The sequence below is a fragment of the Dreissena polymorpha genome, chromosome 9 (genome assembly GCF_020536995.1).
Source record: "Dreissena polymorpha isolate Duluth1 chromosome 9, UMN_Dpol_1.0, whole genome shotgun sequence".
In the NCBI taxonomy this organism is placed as follows: domain Eukaryota; kingdom Metazoa; phylum Mollusca; class Bivalvia; order Myida; family Dreissenidae; genus Dreissena; species Dreissena polymorpha.
In genome coordinates, this window is record NC_068363.1 from 106,404,713 (window position 1) to 106,420,154 (window position 15,442).

Below are 15,442 nucleotides of genomic sequence, written 5' to 3' on the forward strand. Positions count from 1 at the left end.
CGTTGTATAATAGATCTTTTAATTCTAGAAATAAAGGAAACAATTTTGAAAGGCTAGACGATTGTTAGCATTACTATTTTGCGTCTTGGAACACAAAGTTGATGAAGAATATTTAACTACGGTGTGATAGACGTAGTGGACTATCAGAATAAAATATAATAATTTGGGAAAATGTGTCCTTAACGAATCTACTTCTCAAATTGCACGAAATAACATAAATGGCCTTATATGTTTTCCTGTTGTTATACCTGATATCCTCCGACGTATGAATGATCGTGAATTTAATTTTAAAAAAACTTGATATTGAATCCCACAGTAAGTGTTTCACCTCTTGTAATTGGTTAAACAATTTCCATTGACACTTGAAAGAGAATAGTCGATTATGCTTACTCTTTAATCGCACCTATGTTTATAGCGCATTACACATGTGGGAGTACCTTGGGTCCTTTGACATCTTGGCGATTGTGCGGACACTCTTGTTACCCATTCTTTTGAACGTGGTGTTCAGCTTTTGGCTGCGTGATTCTCCGTCTCCCGTTGACGGGGTAGTGATTCCAAGGGCCTCGATGGTGTTTTCGGCAGCGGGGTTTACGGATGAAGGCGTGTCCAATTCTTTCATAATGTTATGTAATTCCCTGTTCAACCATACAAAATATTGAGTTCAAAATGTTTTATATTCAGTTTCGTTTTATGATTTTGTTTTGGTGAGCTAAACAATATATTTCGGAAGTGCAGTATTGCAAACTCGTATTAAGTTTATGGCTGCATTTTTAATTAATTGTAAATAAACACGCCGAATGTCAAACACTGCGATAAGAAGCAGCTGCAATCAACCAATATTATTTGAAACTAGCTTTGTCATCATTATTCAGTATATATAAAGGGATAATTCACCATACAGACACGTAAATCAGAGGTTTTCGTTTGTATAAATGCGAATGCATAAATGCCTATAAGAGCAAAGATTTCCAAACTGCAAATTGATTGAGATTGTAAACATGAAACACAAAATCTTAGTATTACATAAAATTTTCCTCGAATACAGTATTCGGCGGCCTGTACTGTTCCCGATGCCGACAGGTGATACGAGACCACAGTTCATTTTTGCGCGCGTCATCCTGCGCCAAACCGGCTTTTTCGGTATCAGCGGTGTCAGCTGTAGTGTCGTCGTCTTTTGCCGTCTACAATACGTCGAATGGGTATTTGTGAATTTCTCTGTTTTACCTACCGATTTGAAAGCTATTTCCGACATGCCGGGGTTATGTCAGCCGCGCGTTCAATAACTGTTTGTTCCGCAACGGATATTCACACCGAAAATTAGTTTGCAACAATAACACTATGGTGCAAGTATACTCTTCTATTACGCATTAATGGCAAACAAAGTCCAAAGCTATGTATGATTGATTTATATCTAGACGACGACCAAGGCAGTCAATTTACAGATAGACCTACGATATGGCAATAATAACAATTTTACAATCAAAACAAAACAAAAATATAATGATTTTAAATGTGAATTAAATAAACATCAAACTATTCAACATTCATTTCATTATGCAAAACAATAACGTACTTGATTTCATAAAACGCTGGGAAAGGACTTGCGTACATGAAAAGGTCTAAGCAAATGCACGAATCGTAAGTAAATTTGCCATCTCTCACAAAGATATTTGAGTGCTGACCGATGGGAATCTTGCATCGCAGCAATTAATTACTTTGAGTAGACACACAACAATTGCATAAGCCCCCGTGGCTGAATACGCACTGGACAGAATTCCCACAAAAATTACAAATGTTCTGGATATAATGAATTGACTTGAACTACAAGTTTAACATACCTTTTGAAAACGGATACAGTAGTTCCATGTAATTTTAACATAAAACTTCATGATGAAAATGGTGATGCGAGACAATCAATAATGTTTCGTGTATTTAAAATGGTTGTTCGAGTCAATCAGTAACGTTTTCTGTATTTAAAATGGTCGTGCGAGACAATCAATAACGTTTCGTGTATTTAAAATGGTGGTGTGAGACAATCAATAACGTTTTCTGTATTTTCATTGATCGTGTTAACACGATGTTGTATCACACTTATTCTGTAAAAACTTCTTGAACAGCAAACATTAACCATTTTGTGTAAAGAAACAAAAATAAAGTGGCGCTGCGAAACGTCATGGGGCCCTATGATTGGCTACAGACAAAATATCCGTTCACAGCATGATTAACGGATGAAATCGGTCCATACGTTTGGAAAAAAAAGTTGGTAAGTCACTATCTAGACTTGAAACAAAGAATAACAAACCTGCATGCTTCTAACAATGTCTAGTAATTGCGCGAACGTTATAGAGCCTTTGGAGTTCAGCTTTAATTTCGGCTGGCATATATGTAGTCCAACTTCCGTTATTGAAAGTATTTGGAGGAACGTTGATATCCGGTGAATGAGCATGCATACAAACTGTATAGCCTGTCAAGAAAAAAAGAACTTGCTTTATGAAAAATTTAATCAAATAGAAATCGAATTTACATTCAATTTTAACGAGTCTAAATTGCACTGCAACATCGTGCATTCCGATAAAATGTGTGACAAATAATTTGTAAATGTTAATGTTCAACGCGTCACATAAAGGAGCCTTCTTATACAGTATATTTACAGTACAACATAAACAAGGTGATTTGTTCTAAAAGGTCTACATACAAACATTTAACAACACAAAACCAGATAACGCTGTATCGCTGTGTGCATCAAACATCATAAGTGCGCTTGTTTAATAAATCGTTGTGGCTTCCGAAGTAAATTTAAGCTATATAAAACTTTATGAGACACCTTATTGATGGGCATGTGTATACCATATTTATATCATAAAAGCCGGACGCTAGGCAGAAAAGAAAACGTATTAACCAGCAGATGGGTAGGCAACTGGTAATAATAGAACATGTTGTGAGCTAATTACCTCCCATTCCAAAGGCAAACGACCTATGCACTACGCCGCGGTGATGATTCTAGTGTTCGTTCATTTGAAATAGCAGGTTGTGTCAACAGAGCAAAGAGATGTGTAGTATACATACCAGGAGGACCCCAAAAACGGCGGTGAATGCGATGCTGATGGGCTCAATAAACCCATCGCGGACCCCGGCGGCGCACGGCAGCTGTATAGCGATATTTCCGCCGGAGTCGGCGTTTACTTGCTGAAGGGAGAAGACGATCGTCACGAAGAGCGCGTTCACGAGGAGGAAGAATAGAGACACCTTGTTCCTGGAAATTTTTGTCGGATTTAAATTGGTCGTTGAAAGTAACAAGAAGACAAACCTTATTTGTAAACATGAAGTTAAAATTTTGTTTTCTGTGAGTTTGAAGTAAACAAACATTGTTTACTTTTTTCGTGAAAACTTGACCGAAAATGTTTTAGAAGCAAATTTTATAATATCGGAAAGCCCCCCTCCCCCCTAAAAAAACAAGAAATAAAATAAAATAATTGTGTGTACGCTATAACTAATACTTACAATTTGCAAAACTAGTATATAAACAATCATTTTTATTTAAAATTTTTTTTTAAAGATTTGACTTCTCGTGAGTAAGCGAAACACTAATCGTATTATATTAGTGTCTGATTAGAGAAGAAACTTGCTTTTTTTTATAGCAACAACATCAGCATCTGCTGTCACAAAAAAGGAATACAATCAAACCTGAGTTCTATCAATTCCGCCTGCGTTTTCTCTTGTTGTTTTAAATCTCCTTCCATTGGGAACAAATACTTATCGATGAGCTCCCGCCAGAACTCCACTTCCGGTAATGGGATATTCTCGGAGATGCTGTCCCGGAAGTATGAGTCTTGTGTCCAGTGGCGCGGTGGGCGTTGCGTCTGGTTGCTGACGTCGTCTGCGTCTTTTTAAAAGACACGTTTTTGAATTGGAACAAAGAGCCTTATGCGAAAAAAAACGTCTCTTTTGCAAAAAAACACAAGAGTACGTATTATAAAACAATAATGGTGTGAACAATGGTTAAATATTGCAATAACAATCGACAAACTGAGTTTGGTTTTGCAAAAAGAGCACTCTTTTAGCATTGAAAGTATTACAATTTTTTGCGTTAATAATAGTCGTGTCTTTGTATTAAAACGTTATCTAAAATACAAAATTAAAAATAACAGAAACAATATAAGATTTCGCTGACGAGTTGAATACTAGCCCAGGCTCAATAAGTAATTTAACATAAAAGTTTTGCATAGTCGTTGTTAAGAGGAATAAATAATCAGACACTTTAAAAATATATCGGTATATCATGCAGTGCATTAACATGTTCGTACACACCCTCTGAATATATTGATTATGCTATGATTTTGAAAATAAAGGTACCCAGCAATCGTGTAATCATTATACGATGCACATAAATTGAGCTTTAATTAAGTAAGGCAAAATTGATTGTTTTCTGAGATGGTTTTTTTAATTTAATTTTATAGTTACTCTTTATTGATAATAAATCCCACACAACAACCAAAAATGAAACAGTTTAATTTCATACTTCGAAAATCATGTTCAACTTGTATTAAAGAATGACTTAACAAAACTTATTAAAAGCAACTTCTTTATGTTGCATATCTTTTTAAATGATCACACAATTGACAATCTGAATAAAACATGTCTCAAGCATAGAAAAACGTTAACATTTGCAATACAATACTGTTGATTTTAAGGGCATTTATTACTTTTAATTAAAAACCACATTTATTGTAAAATACGCGAAAATGTAAAACAAATAATATTTGATCATACGTTTGTTGTTGGCACCTTCGAACAAGTCCGATGCTTCCGAAAATGTCACGTGACCCCGCGACTGGTTTCCAGTGGTCACATTATCGGCAGGCGGATCAACGAGTTTAGCTTCAAGGTCACCCAGGCGTTCCAAGATGGCGCTCAGTTTCATATCGCCGATGTCTGCCGTCTCTTGTGGACAACACATACACCTGTTACCATGGTAATTAATAAAGTTGAACTTGCGTTAAACATTCACAAATTCATTGAAATGAAATTGATACCATATAGCAGTTATCTATCTATCAATCTAGCTACCTATTATCGATGTATCTATGTATCTATGTATCTATGTATCTATGTATCTATGTATCTATGTATCTATGTATCTATGTATCTATGTATCAATGTATCTATCTATCAGTCTTCCTGTCTGTCTGTCTGTCTGTCTGTCTGTCTGTCTGTCTGTCTGTCTGTCTGTCTGTCTGTCTGTCTGTCTGTCTGTCTGTCTACCTGCCTGTTTGTCTGCCTGCCTGCCTGCCTACCTGCCTGTCTGTCTGTCTGTCTGTCTGTCTGTCTGTCTGTCTTTCTGCCTTCCTGCCTGCCTGCCTGTCTGTCTTGTCTGTCTGTCTGTCTGTCTGTCTGTCTGTCTGTCTGTCTGTCTGTCTGTCTGTCTGTCTGTCTGTCTGTCTGTCTGTCTTGTCTGTCTGTCTGTCTGTCTGTCTGTCTGTCTGTCTGTCTGTCTGTCTGTCTGTCTGTCTGTCTGTCTGTCTGTCTGTCTGTCTGTCTGTCTGTCTGTCTGTCTGTCTGTCTGTCTGTCTGTCTGTCTGTCTGTCTGTCTGTCTGTCTAAGTATCTATCTATTTATCTATATATCTATCTCCATTCGTCGAACCATCCACCCAACCAAATCAAACCAATCCATCCATTCATCCATCTATCCATCCATCCATCCATCCATCCATCTATATTTCTTTCTATTATATATTATATATATTTTTTAGCCTCTTTTTCAGTACATTCATCCTCTTAACACATAAACAGATTATTTAGCATTCATAAATGCACACAATTCAAACAAAAATGACGCCTTTTCTTCTAAATTTAAGTCAGTAGATGCATAGATAAAATGTGTGTAGTTCCATGCAGATTTAATGATGGTACCCTAGCAACCATGTCTTTTTCAGATTTGTTCAGTTTCCATTTGATTAGAAAACATCTGAATTGTCAAGCAATCTTTATATACTTCACTAGAACCTACCTTACCTGGCAAACACACAAACGTTCATTATTTGAATTTAAGATTGTGCAATATCATTGGATTTTAAAAATTGTGTGTAGCAATTTACATATACATCCTTTTAATTTTTTCATGCTTTTACACAAAATGTATTTCCCTTCATTATTCCGACAATAAAAGAAGATTTTTGTGAAAGAACTGTCCAAATACAGATAATTGATGTAAATTTTATAAGAAATCCTCATTTATTTCCAATATACAGGGGTGGATAATTCTATTGGAATGGATGCTATCTATAAGAAAGACTATAAGAAAGAAGGATACATATATCAGCTTTTATTACTTTGAGGGGGTGTAGGGGAGGTTATGCAATCAAATGTCTCAATAAGGTCTTATATCGAAAACCACAATCACGTCTGAAATTGAAATTTTGTCTTCCTCGAAATTAATGTTGCTTAAAATTTCCTTGTATGAAACGTTAAATAAATGACGTATTTATATATAACACTAAATTAGGTACCCTTATATACCTTAATTCGTGTTAATATCGGATAAAAAGGGTATGGAGATACATGTATTTAAAGTGGGAACCCAATGACCTATTTCTAAATCAGAGACCCCGTAACTGGCGATATGTGTGAATATGTATATATATATATATATATATATATATATATATATATATATATATATATATATATATATATATATATATATATATATATATATATATATATATATATATATATTTATAATGAATTGTTAAATGAATACCAAGTGCATGCATGCATGAGTACACTTTGTCATTTTGTCAAGTTAAATGACAACTTTAAGCAATAATTATGGACATAATTAATGTCATAATGTGTTCCATGGATACAACTTGAGAGTCATAATTTGGAGTATTCAAGTCAAGCTTACTTAATTGTAAATGATATGGATTTAAAATGCAAATGACTCAAATGACATTTCATTGTATCCGGGGTTGTTTTCATGCAAAAGGTTTCGAAAGTGAACAAACCAATTATTTTTATTTATTTTTAATCAGGTCGTCGTATTAAGATATCAATATTATTTCGAATTAGAATAAAAACTGGGATAAAAAGTTTCTATGGTGCGTTGAACGAACCCACGCCCTCTTGAATCGCAGTCCCTCCGACGGAGCTTACCGGATGCCATCATAGTATTTCTAGTACCAATATTACTGTTTTGAAATAACACTTAATAGTTATTATAGCAATCTTGTGTTTAAGTGGAATGTAAAATGTGTTTAACTATCCATGATCTAGACGAATATAAACTTACCTAAAGAGGTTACCGAAAGCAAACATATATCCCGACTTCCCCTCCTTGTCGGCTATTCCGATCTTTTCTAGCCATCCCTGCACCGCCCCTTTGTTTGAAGCCGGGTTTTTTACAGACTTGTCTGGTTTTTGAGCTGCAAAGTTGTGTTTTATTCGCATCATGTATTTCATATGATGTTGTAATTTATTTTGTAAAACAAATTTAAGATGGATATCAATTACAGTTACTTAAAACGGCTTAGAAATATACTTTTTACGCAGATAAAAACAACCACAAACTAAGAACGTGATATCAATATATAATTATTATTTTGAACACAAGAAGCTCCTTTGACTGTACAGTAAAATCAATTGTGTACATAATGAATAAACCCTACGGAATACCGTAAGTGCCATCGTGGTTACACATAAAAATCCAGCGGGCGAGAATGCTAGGACGAGATAGTACGATGGCGACAATGCGACAATACGGTGATGACAGTGCGACTATACGATTGCGACAATGCGATAGGAAGATGGCGAGAATGCGAGAACGCGATGGTACGATGATGATAATGCTACAATGCGATGACTACAGTGCGACAATACGATGGCGACAGTGCGAAAACACGATGGCGACAGTGCGATAGTACGATGGCGACAATGCCAAAATGCGAGAACGCGATAGTACGATGGTGACAATGTAAAAATACGACGACGACAGTGCGGCAATACGATGGCGACAATGCGATGATACGATGGCGACAGAACGATATGACTATCGCATTGTCGCCATCGTACTATCGCACTGTTGACATCGTATTTTCGCACTGTCGCATTGTCGTCATCGTACTACAGCATTCTCGCATTCTCGCCAGTGTACTATCCCATTGTCGCAATTGTATTGTTGCACTGTCGCCATCGTATTGTCGCATTGTAGCCATCTTACTATGGCGTTCTCGCCCTCTGGATTTAAATGCGTAACCAGAATGGCTTTAACGGTATTTCGTAAAAACCAGAATTCGTATGTATTTATACACCGATTTTCATTTGTAAGTCGTTTAAGATATTTCAGCGGGCATATATTGTTTTGTATTTGGAATGGCGCTCTTAATTAAATTCAAATATGCTCATATATGTTTCTTAGTTTAATCAATGAGATGTAACCTGGATCAAGTCACCTAGCGTCGCACCTGTGGTGGGCTTCGGTGACTCCCTTGTTCCCCAGGATACCACGTGTAGGTTCCCGATGGAATAGAGCATCAGTAACATAAACATGGAGGGGATAGCAAGGAAGTAGAGGAAACCGTGAGCGATGCAAAAAAATTCCTGCGCATAAAAATGTAACAACATACATGTCATAAAAACAAAACCGACTTTACACGTTTGGCGTTGTACTCGCATTTAGGTTTTGCAATCAAACATCAACTATTTCATTTGATTAGAAATGCATATGTTTATAACTGCGGAATGGCGATTAATCTTTCAACAGTTAACATATATTTGATCAGATGGGAACGTGGCGACCATTAGGATTGGAAACATAAATCAAAGGAGTTAATTAGCGTGTGAAGTTGAAAATGTGATTGAGAATCGAAGATAAACATTCAAACATGAATCGCCAATATGGACCTTAGTAATACTGAGCAATACTTTACATATAAATACAAAGGCGAACTATGAATATCAGACTTATGAGAATATCAAGCACTCTTTGAGATTACAATTCAAATCTAAAGCGCAAATATTGAGCCAGGTTGAAGTTCGAGATCGACATTCAAAGTTGAAATTCAAATATGGAGCAGACGCGAATATCGTGCTAGCTCTGATATCGACATAAAGTCGCGAATTTCTAGCAGGTGTGAATATCGTGTTAGCTCTAACATCGAAATTCAAACATGAACCGAAAAATCGAGGTAGAATTTCGAGCAAACACTGATATCGAAGTCAAAAAGAAAACCCTCGAATATAGAGCTGATGCGAATATCGTACTAGCTCTGAGATCAAATTTCAAACATAAAAGGATACTATCAAGCTAAGTTGAATTTTGATCCAGCACTGACAGTACAATGCAAAGGCAACCGGTGAATATCAAACTGGTGCAAATTTCCAAATAGCTCTGACATTGAAATTCCAACATTAACCGTGAATATTGTAATACATGTATGTTGAAATATAAGCATTAACATTTATATTTAAAGACATGCCGCGAACATCGAGCTTTTGAAAATCGTCTTAAGTCTTTGATCGGACTTCAAACATTAATCGAGAGTTATCAACCGTAGGTGGAATTTTGAGTAAGTAATGACATCGAGATTCAAAGGTAAAACGCGAATACCGAGCTGATGTGCAAATATCGTGCTAGTTCTGAGATCAAATTGTCTCTATCACTTAGCAAGCCTTAAAATTCTTGCTTCTGGCGACGTCAAAGGGAAAATAAACGATGTACAACAATAAACAAACACACGCACGTTGTATGGACCTTAAGAATTGAGTGGGTAGCTGCTGTATGTTAAATGCTGCTTTTCTACATGATATTCAATAATTTCACGCTTTACCAGTGTTAACATCGGTGCAAAACTTTCAAATTAAACGGTGCCGTATTACATTTGGTTCATTCCGGATTTCTAGCAAGTATATACAATTTATAAATAAAATTAATGAACCAGTGATCTGCCAACAAAGAATATATACATTATGTATTGAAATACTTATGTATTATTCTTTAAGACAGATTAAGGTTTTGAAACAGTATGTTACTAATTTGTATAAACAATTCTTTTTATCGTGACGTTAATACGACGGCTATGACATAAGTTCCCAAAAAACACAACCAATGCAAAAATTGTACACGAAAACAAAACGCAAATGCATGTTGGCTTTTGTAATGTCGTACATTATTTGTATTATTATCGTCGTTATATCACGTTCTCACTTTCGTACTGTCCCCTGTCTGTTTGCATGTGCATTTTAAATATAATAGCACTTGTTATGTATGAATTGAATTTTACTTTACCAAAAGAAATGGAATCGTGTTCTCTTCTCTCTTACGCCACCTGGTTCATAATGACCATCTTTTGTTATAGTAATCGCATACATGAATATGAATAGTATTCTATACAATGGATGTGTACAAGTATACCTTATTTGATTTAAGTAAGCAGCTAAATTCCCAATGTAAGCACGATATTCGAACAAGCGCGACAACTTCAACTTTGAATTTGAAGTCAGAGCTAACATGATATTCGCATCATAACACTTTCTTCTTTAAATATCGATATCAGAGCTAGCAAGAAATTTAGACCACATCGATATTCAAATTTCGATTTTCGACTTTCGATGTGATTGCCAACTTTACACACCTGGCTTTAGTTTCTTCAGCTGTTTTAATGAAACTTATGGATTATGAGGTTTCTGGTTAAAAAAATGCAAATGTACCTTTTTTATCATAATGTATTTAATGTTTCTGTTTAATGCAAGCGAAACAGATGTTTATCTGCGGACATGTGGCAACAAAAAAATAACCTATAAATAATGCTTACAACTACTTATACTGTTTTTGTTGTCTAACAAAAAAATCCGTTTGCTTATACATGTAACTAATAGAAATGGCGCTTACCTGCGGATGTACGAAAGCAGAAATGATAAAAACGCCAGCGACAAAGCAAATGAAGACTGTTGTGACGGAACAGAAACCGTTCTCGACCGCCTGCTTTATGAGACCAACTATCACCAGCATCATCACCAACGAGTAGACCGTCGATAAGATGGCGGCAAATGCAAGCTATTAAACGAGTGAACATTTTATATACAACAATCACCTATATTGGTGATGTAGTGGACAAAATGGTGGCGTTAATTAGCTAGTATACGGCTCACGGCAGTTTAAAATCCTGACAGCATTACAGATAAGTAGGTCTAGGACAAGATGGCGGCGTCAGCAAACTAAACAAACAATTAGTTACTCTTCTATAAAATGTGAGCATTTCCTAAGAGAAAATTGTGGACGAAAGGTAGCGTAGGCAAGCTGTAGAAAAGAAAATAACAGTAGCATAATCTGACAGAATTACATGGCCGTGGACAATATGGCGGCGTACGTAAGCGTTGATGTATCTTTTTATAAATGATAAACAAATATATTTATTTGCAAAAACTACTATATATATTGGAATAGAACATTACTTCAAATATTACATAACAGTATAGTTGGTCTTTGCAATTATATGTGATGTTAGTTCTTTTGAAGTGATGGACAACTACAAAAGGACTTAAAATGCGAAATTTAGAAAAAAAAACACTCAATAAATTAACATAATATTGTTTATTGACATTACATTGCATGTTAAAGACACGTCGAATTTATAATTCTCCTTAGAATTGCACCAAAAGGTAAAAAGGAATAATGGCAAATACTTAAAACGTACACATTTTACCATTTTTGATAGGACGCTCAAAAAATGTAATTAGGCTACTTACTTGAGTATCGCTCTTTGCAACGAAACACAGAATGATAAAGGTGGTGACAGGGATCAGGTTGAGAACGAGGGCCCAGTAGAGAGAGAGCTGAGGATATGCCATGTTGATTGCGCCGAGAACCATAAGGAAGATGGTTCCGGGTGTGAGGATGGAGGACACCATGAGGAGCATCTGGTAGCAGACGTAGAGCTTGGAAATGTAGTTGTTACGCTTGGTGACGTTCTTGAAGTCCATGAGCAGGTCAAGGATGTTCGCCATGGTGGAGGGAGTCCAGCGGCGGCGCTGGTTGTAGAACTCGTAGAAACCTTAGACAAGACAGACGATATGAAACACGATAGGACGAATGGTTATAGAGTGACCTCAAAGTGAAGTAGACACACAGATGCATTTGTGCACATAATATGATTAGATACAGATAAATGATGAACAATTGTTCGCTGAAAGAGGTATAATAATTTACGGTTAAATAAAGCTCAAACAAATAGTGCACTCTATGATACAGTTATGAAAAAGCAAAATAACTTGTCGAAACGGGTGACAAGAACCAGATGGTACCAACAAAAGAGCATTTTGTGACGTAAAAATATAATCACAATACAAAACAACGATCAAGCTAGTTTGAAACTAAGTCGGAAAAAAATCATACTAACCTTCTAAGATGAAAAAAATGGTATTTTTTACAAAATATTATGAGAAATAAGAGATTCTTTTCATAAGGGAAAGTAACCAGCAACGTTATTTACAAATTATAATATTAGGCGGACGTCAAGTTTTACAGATCTGTGAATATTTGCAATGTTCAGAAACAAAGAGCTGTTCTATTTTAAGTTATAGGCCAAGTTCCTTGAAATGTTCCGGACAATTTGTGCTTTTTTATTTAAAAAAAACAGCAACAGAAAACTGCTTATTATTTAATATTATTTTGTTTTAATACGTTGTATCACAATAAAACAAGACGAAAACAAGCCTACCTTCCGGTGCGTAAGTGAGAGCGTCCGAGGCGGCACAGTACTCCACGCGGTATCCTTGCTGGAGCAGCAGCGTACACAGCCAACGATCTTCTCCTTTAAATTTTTCGCAATGCATACAATTTTCCTAACGAACCTTACCTTATCTAATCATTTTTCCTAACAGAACGAAACACAATTATAACAATGTGCACAAAACAACTTCACTTGAAAGGTTCAGAGTTTGTTGTGTCTAATGTGCAAGCAAACAAATACTGTTTGATTTTGCCGAAGGTATTGTTAAATACCGTACAACATTCATGGGACAAATATTCACAAATTCTTTTTCAGTATAACTCACATTAGTCATCTGACAGTATTCTTGTATAGTAGTAGCATTTGAGGATAATTATGTTTTAATACGACAACCGCAGGTCTCAGGTTTCAATCATTGCAGTATAGCAACAATGTCTATACAAAATATCTCAAACAAGTCGACACGTGCACCATAAGATGTCATTTAACTTTCTTACCAATCCGTTCTATGGGCGTTTTGTTATTATTTCATATATAATAAGCTGAAGCTTTCATATCTGTATATATGAAATAATAACAAAACGCTCATAGAACGGTGTATGCGGTTGATCATACCTTGGTCATACTGCACATAATGTCGTCCCTCGGAAGGTGGCGTCGTGTAGCGCTTCATGACGTTGTCGTCCATGATGGCGGAGCCCCGAAAGAGGCTGAAACATCCTGGGCTGCACAATACGCAGCCGAGAACGTGCTCGGTCGCCTTTTGAAGCCAATGACTCACCGCATATTCGAACTTCTGGTACCAAACCATAGGCCCTGTAACGTCACCACCGATGAGCAAAACATAAATACATGTCCATGAGAAAGATGTACAATTATGAAATATGAAAAATAATTTCAAAGTTTTTAAAAATCGGGGGTCAACATAAACACTGTTATTTTAAAGTTTAACAACCAACTATGTTCTTTATATATATTTTATTTGAAAAAAACTTTAATATCAGTCTCTTTAGGTGGATCTTTCTTGAAAATATACAATTACTTCCAGGAACATTGTACTGACATGTATATGTTTTACAAAAGCGATACACCGACAATTTGAAATATTAACAACAAGATGGCCTATGTGTCCCTAAGTCACCCGAGTGATAAATAAGGCAAAGATGACCAGATCGTTTACAGTTTTTTTTCTTAATTCAATTTAAATTCAGTGTTGACCCCATATGACTTAGTTTTTAAGTGGTACATAACCACTACAGAAAAAAATTGTATTATAATAACTATTGATTCAAAGACAGATTAAGCCATACATATTGCTTCTAGAATTTTACAATCTCTACCAAGTTTTCAATATAGCTATATAAGACAACAACGACAATATCCCCTTTTTCTAATGAGAGGAAACCTTTTAAATATCGCTGGGTATATCGTTTAGTTAATGGCTATGACCAATTACTATTTTGAATAACTAAAGATGTGATTTTCGAGAATGCCCACAAGATTTTTGAACAGCCATGTAATGGTTGAAACAGGTTGAAATAAAAGTATTATTTGGACAAGTATTAGGGCAACGTTCTTCAAATAACTATTGTAATGCAGGCACGACCGAAACAACAAAGCTCATTTACTGAGAATTAACACATTATATTACCTCTGTTATTGTTTTTTTATTAATAATAAGTCAGACTCCGTTGTGTCACTTAGAAAAAGGACAATACCATCGACCACTGAAAACATCAGCCGTGTATATAAAATTAAGAGAAAATGCATGTAAAAATGATCGAATATAATGTTTTCAGAAATAGATCCACATATATTATTAAAGTTGTTTAGCAGCAATTGTCTTATAAACATTGCATTCATCTGCATCTACAATTATTTGTAATTTCATTCGTTCAATGGTTTTAACGGTAAGAGTACTGATACTCGCGTAAGGCTATTGTGACATAGAACACGGCCCTCAATTCAAAAATTGGGCCTAAATCAATGCTTTGTTTCATTATCGATTAAAATAAATACAAATCAGAAAATATTTGATCGAACTTTAAGGATCAGAATCGACGCAAAATCTAAAAATGAAAAAATGTAAACAAATCCTCACCGTAAATTAGGCACAAACTCGTTTTACACAACAAGTCACCGTAAGAAATATAATCACTCACCTGAAGTTACGCAGACAGTTTCCAGACGATATGAAAACGATCAGCGAACTACACATCCACTCACCGGAAGAAACGCAAACATTCATATGCAATACAAATACAAAAAACATTAGCCTGCAGTTAAAAGTACCACATATACTTACCAGAACCAATTGGATGTATCCGGCCGCATGCAGCGCCGACGTTAGGGTTCCGCCGCATCCGGTCTATGAGCAGCTGCAGCGCTGAAGGCTGGAAGTCAACGTCGCCGTCGAGTGCGAGAATGAACGTGTTTTCGGCAACGGTTCGGATTCGCTCCTGTCCCCCGCCCATCGACAGCAACTTGTGGGAGAGGAAGTAGTACATGTACATCACCTGAAGTATTGAACAGGAACATATACGCCGTGTTCATATCTTTCAGACGAGAAGATCAGAAAAGGATATTCGAAAAGGCTTAGATAGTTTCCAAAACGTCAAGTGAAAACATAGAGGAGTTGTAGATAATATCCCCGTCTTTTGGCTACGCTGCGGATTGACATGTTACGAAACGCATAAAAGCAAGTGTCTGTAG

General features: G+C 36.0%; 1 protein-coding gene across 1 annotated transcript in view; it reads right to left on the reverse strand.

The window, feature by feature from the left end:
- Positions 1-15,442, reverse strand: part of LOC127846341 (chitin synthase chs-2-like) — a 30,838-nt gene that overhangs the window by 2,809 nt on the left and 12,587 nt on the right. Inside the window, exons 8-20 of the mRNA XM_052377511.1 lie at positions 15,036-15,246; positions 13,346-13,546; positions 12,719-12,811; positions 11,748-12,052; positions 10,891-11,055; positions 8,465-8,600; positions 7,294-7,426; positions 4,771-4,961; positions 3,685-3,883; positions 3,067-3,253; positions 2,303-2,464; positions 1,063-1,181; positions 438-635 (exon numbers count right to left, since the gene is read on the reverse strand). Coding sequence (XP_052233471.1) covers positions 438-635; positions 1,063-1,181; positions 2,303-2,464; positions 3,067-3,253; positions 3,685-3,883; positions 4,771-4,961; positions 7,294-7,426; positions 8,465-8,600; positions 10,891-11,055; positions 11,748-12,052; positions 12,719-12,811; positions 13,346-13,546; positions 15,036-15,246 — 2,300 coding nt within the window. The remainder of the gene's footprint in view (positions 1-437; positions 636-1,062; positions 1,182-2,302; positions 2,465-3,066; positions 3,254-3,684; positions 3,884-4,770; positions 4,962-7,293; positions 7,427-8,464; positions 8,601-10,890; positions 11,056-11,747; positions 12,053-12,718; positions 12,812-13,345; positions 13,547-15,035; positions 15,247-15,442) is intronic.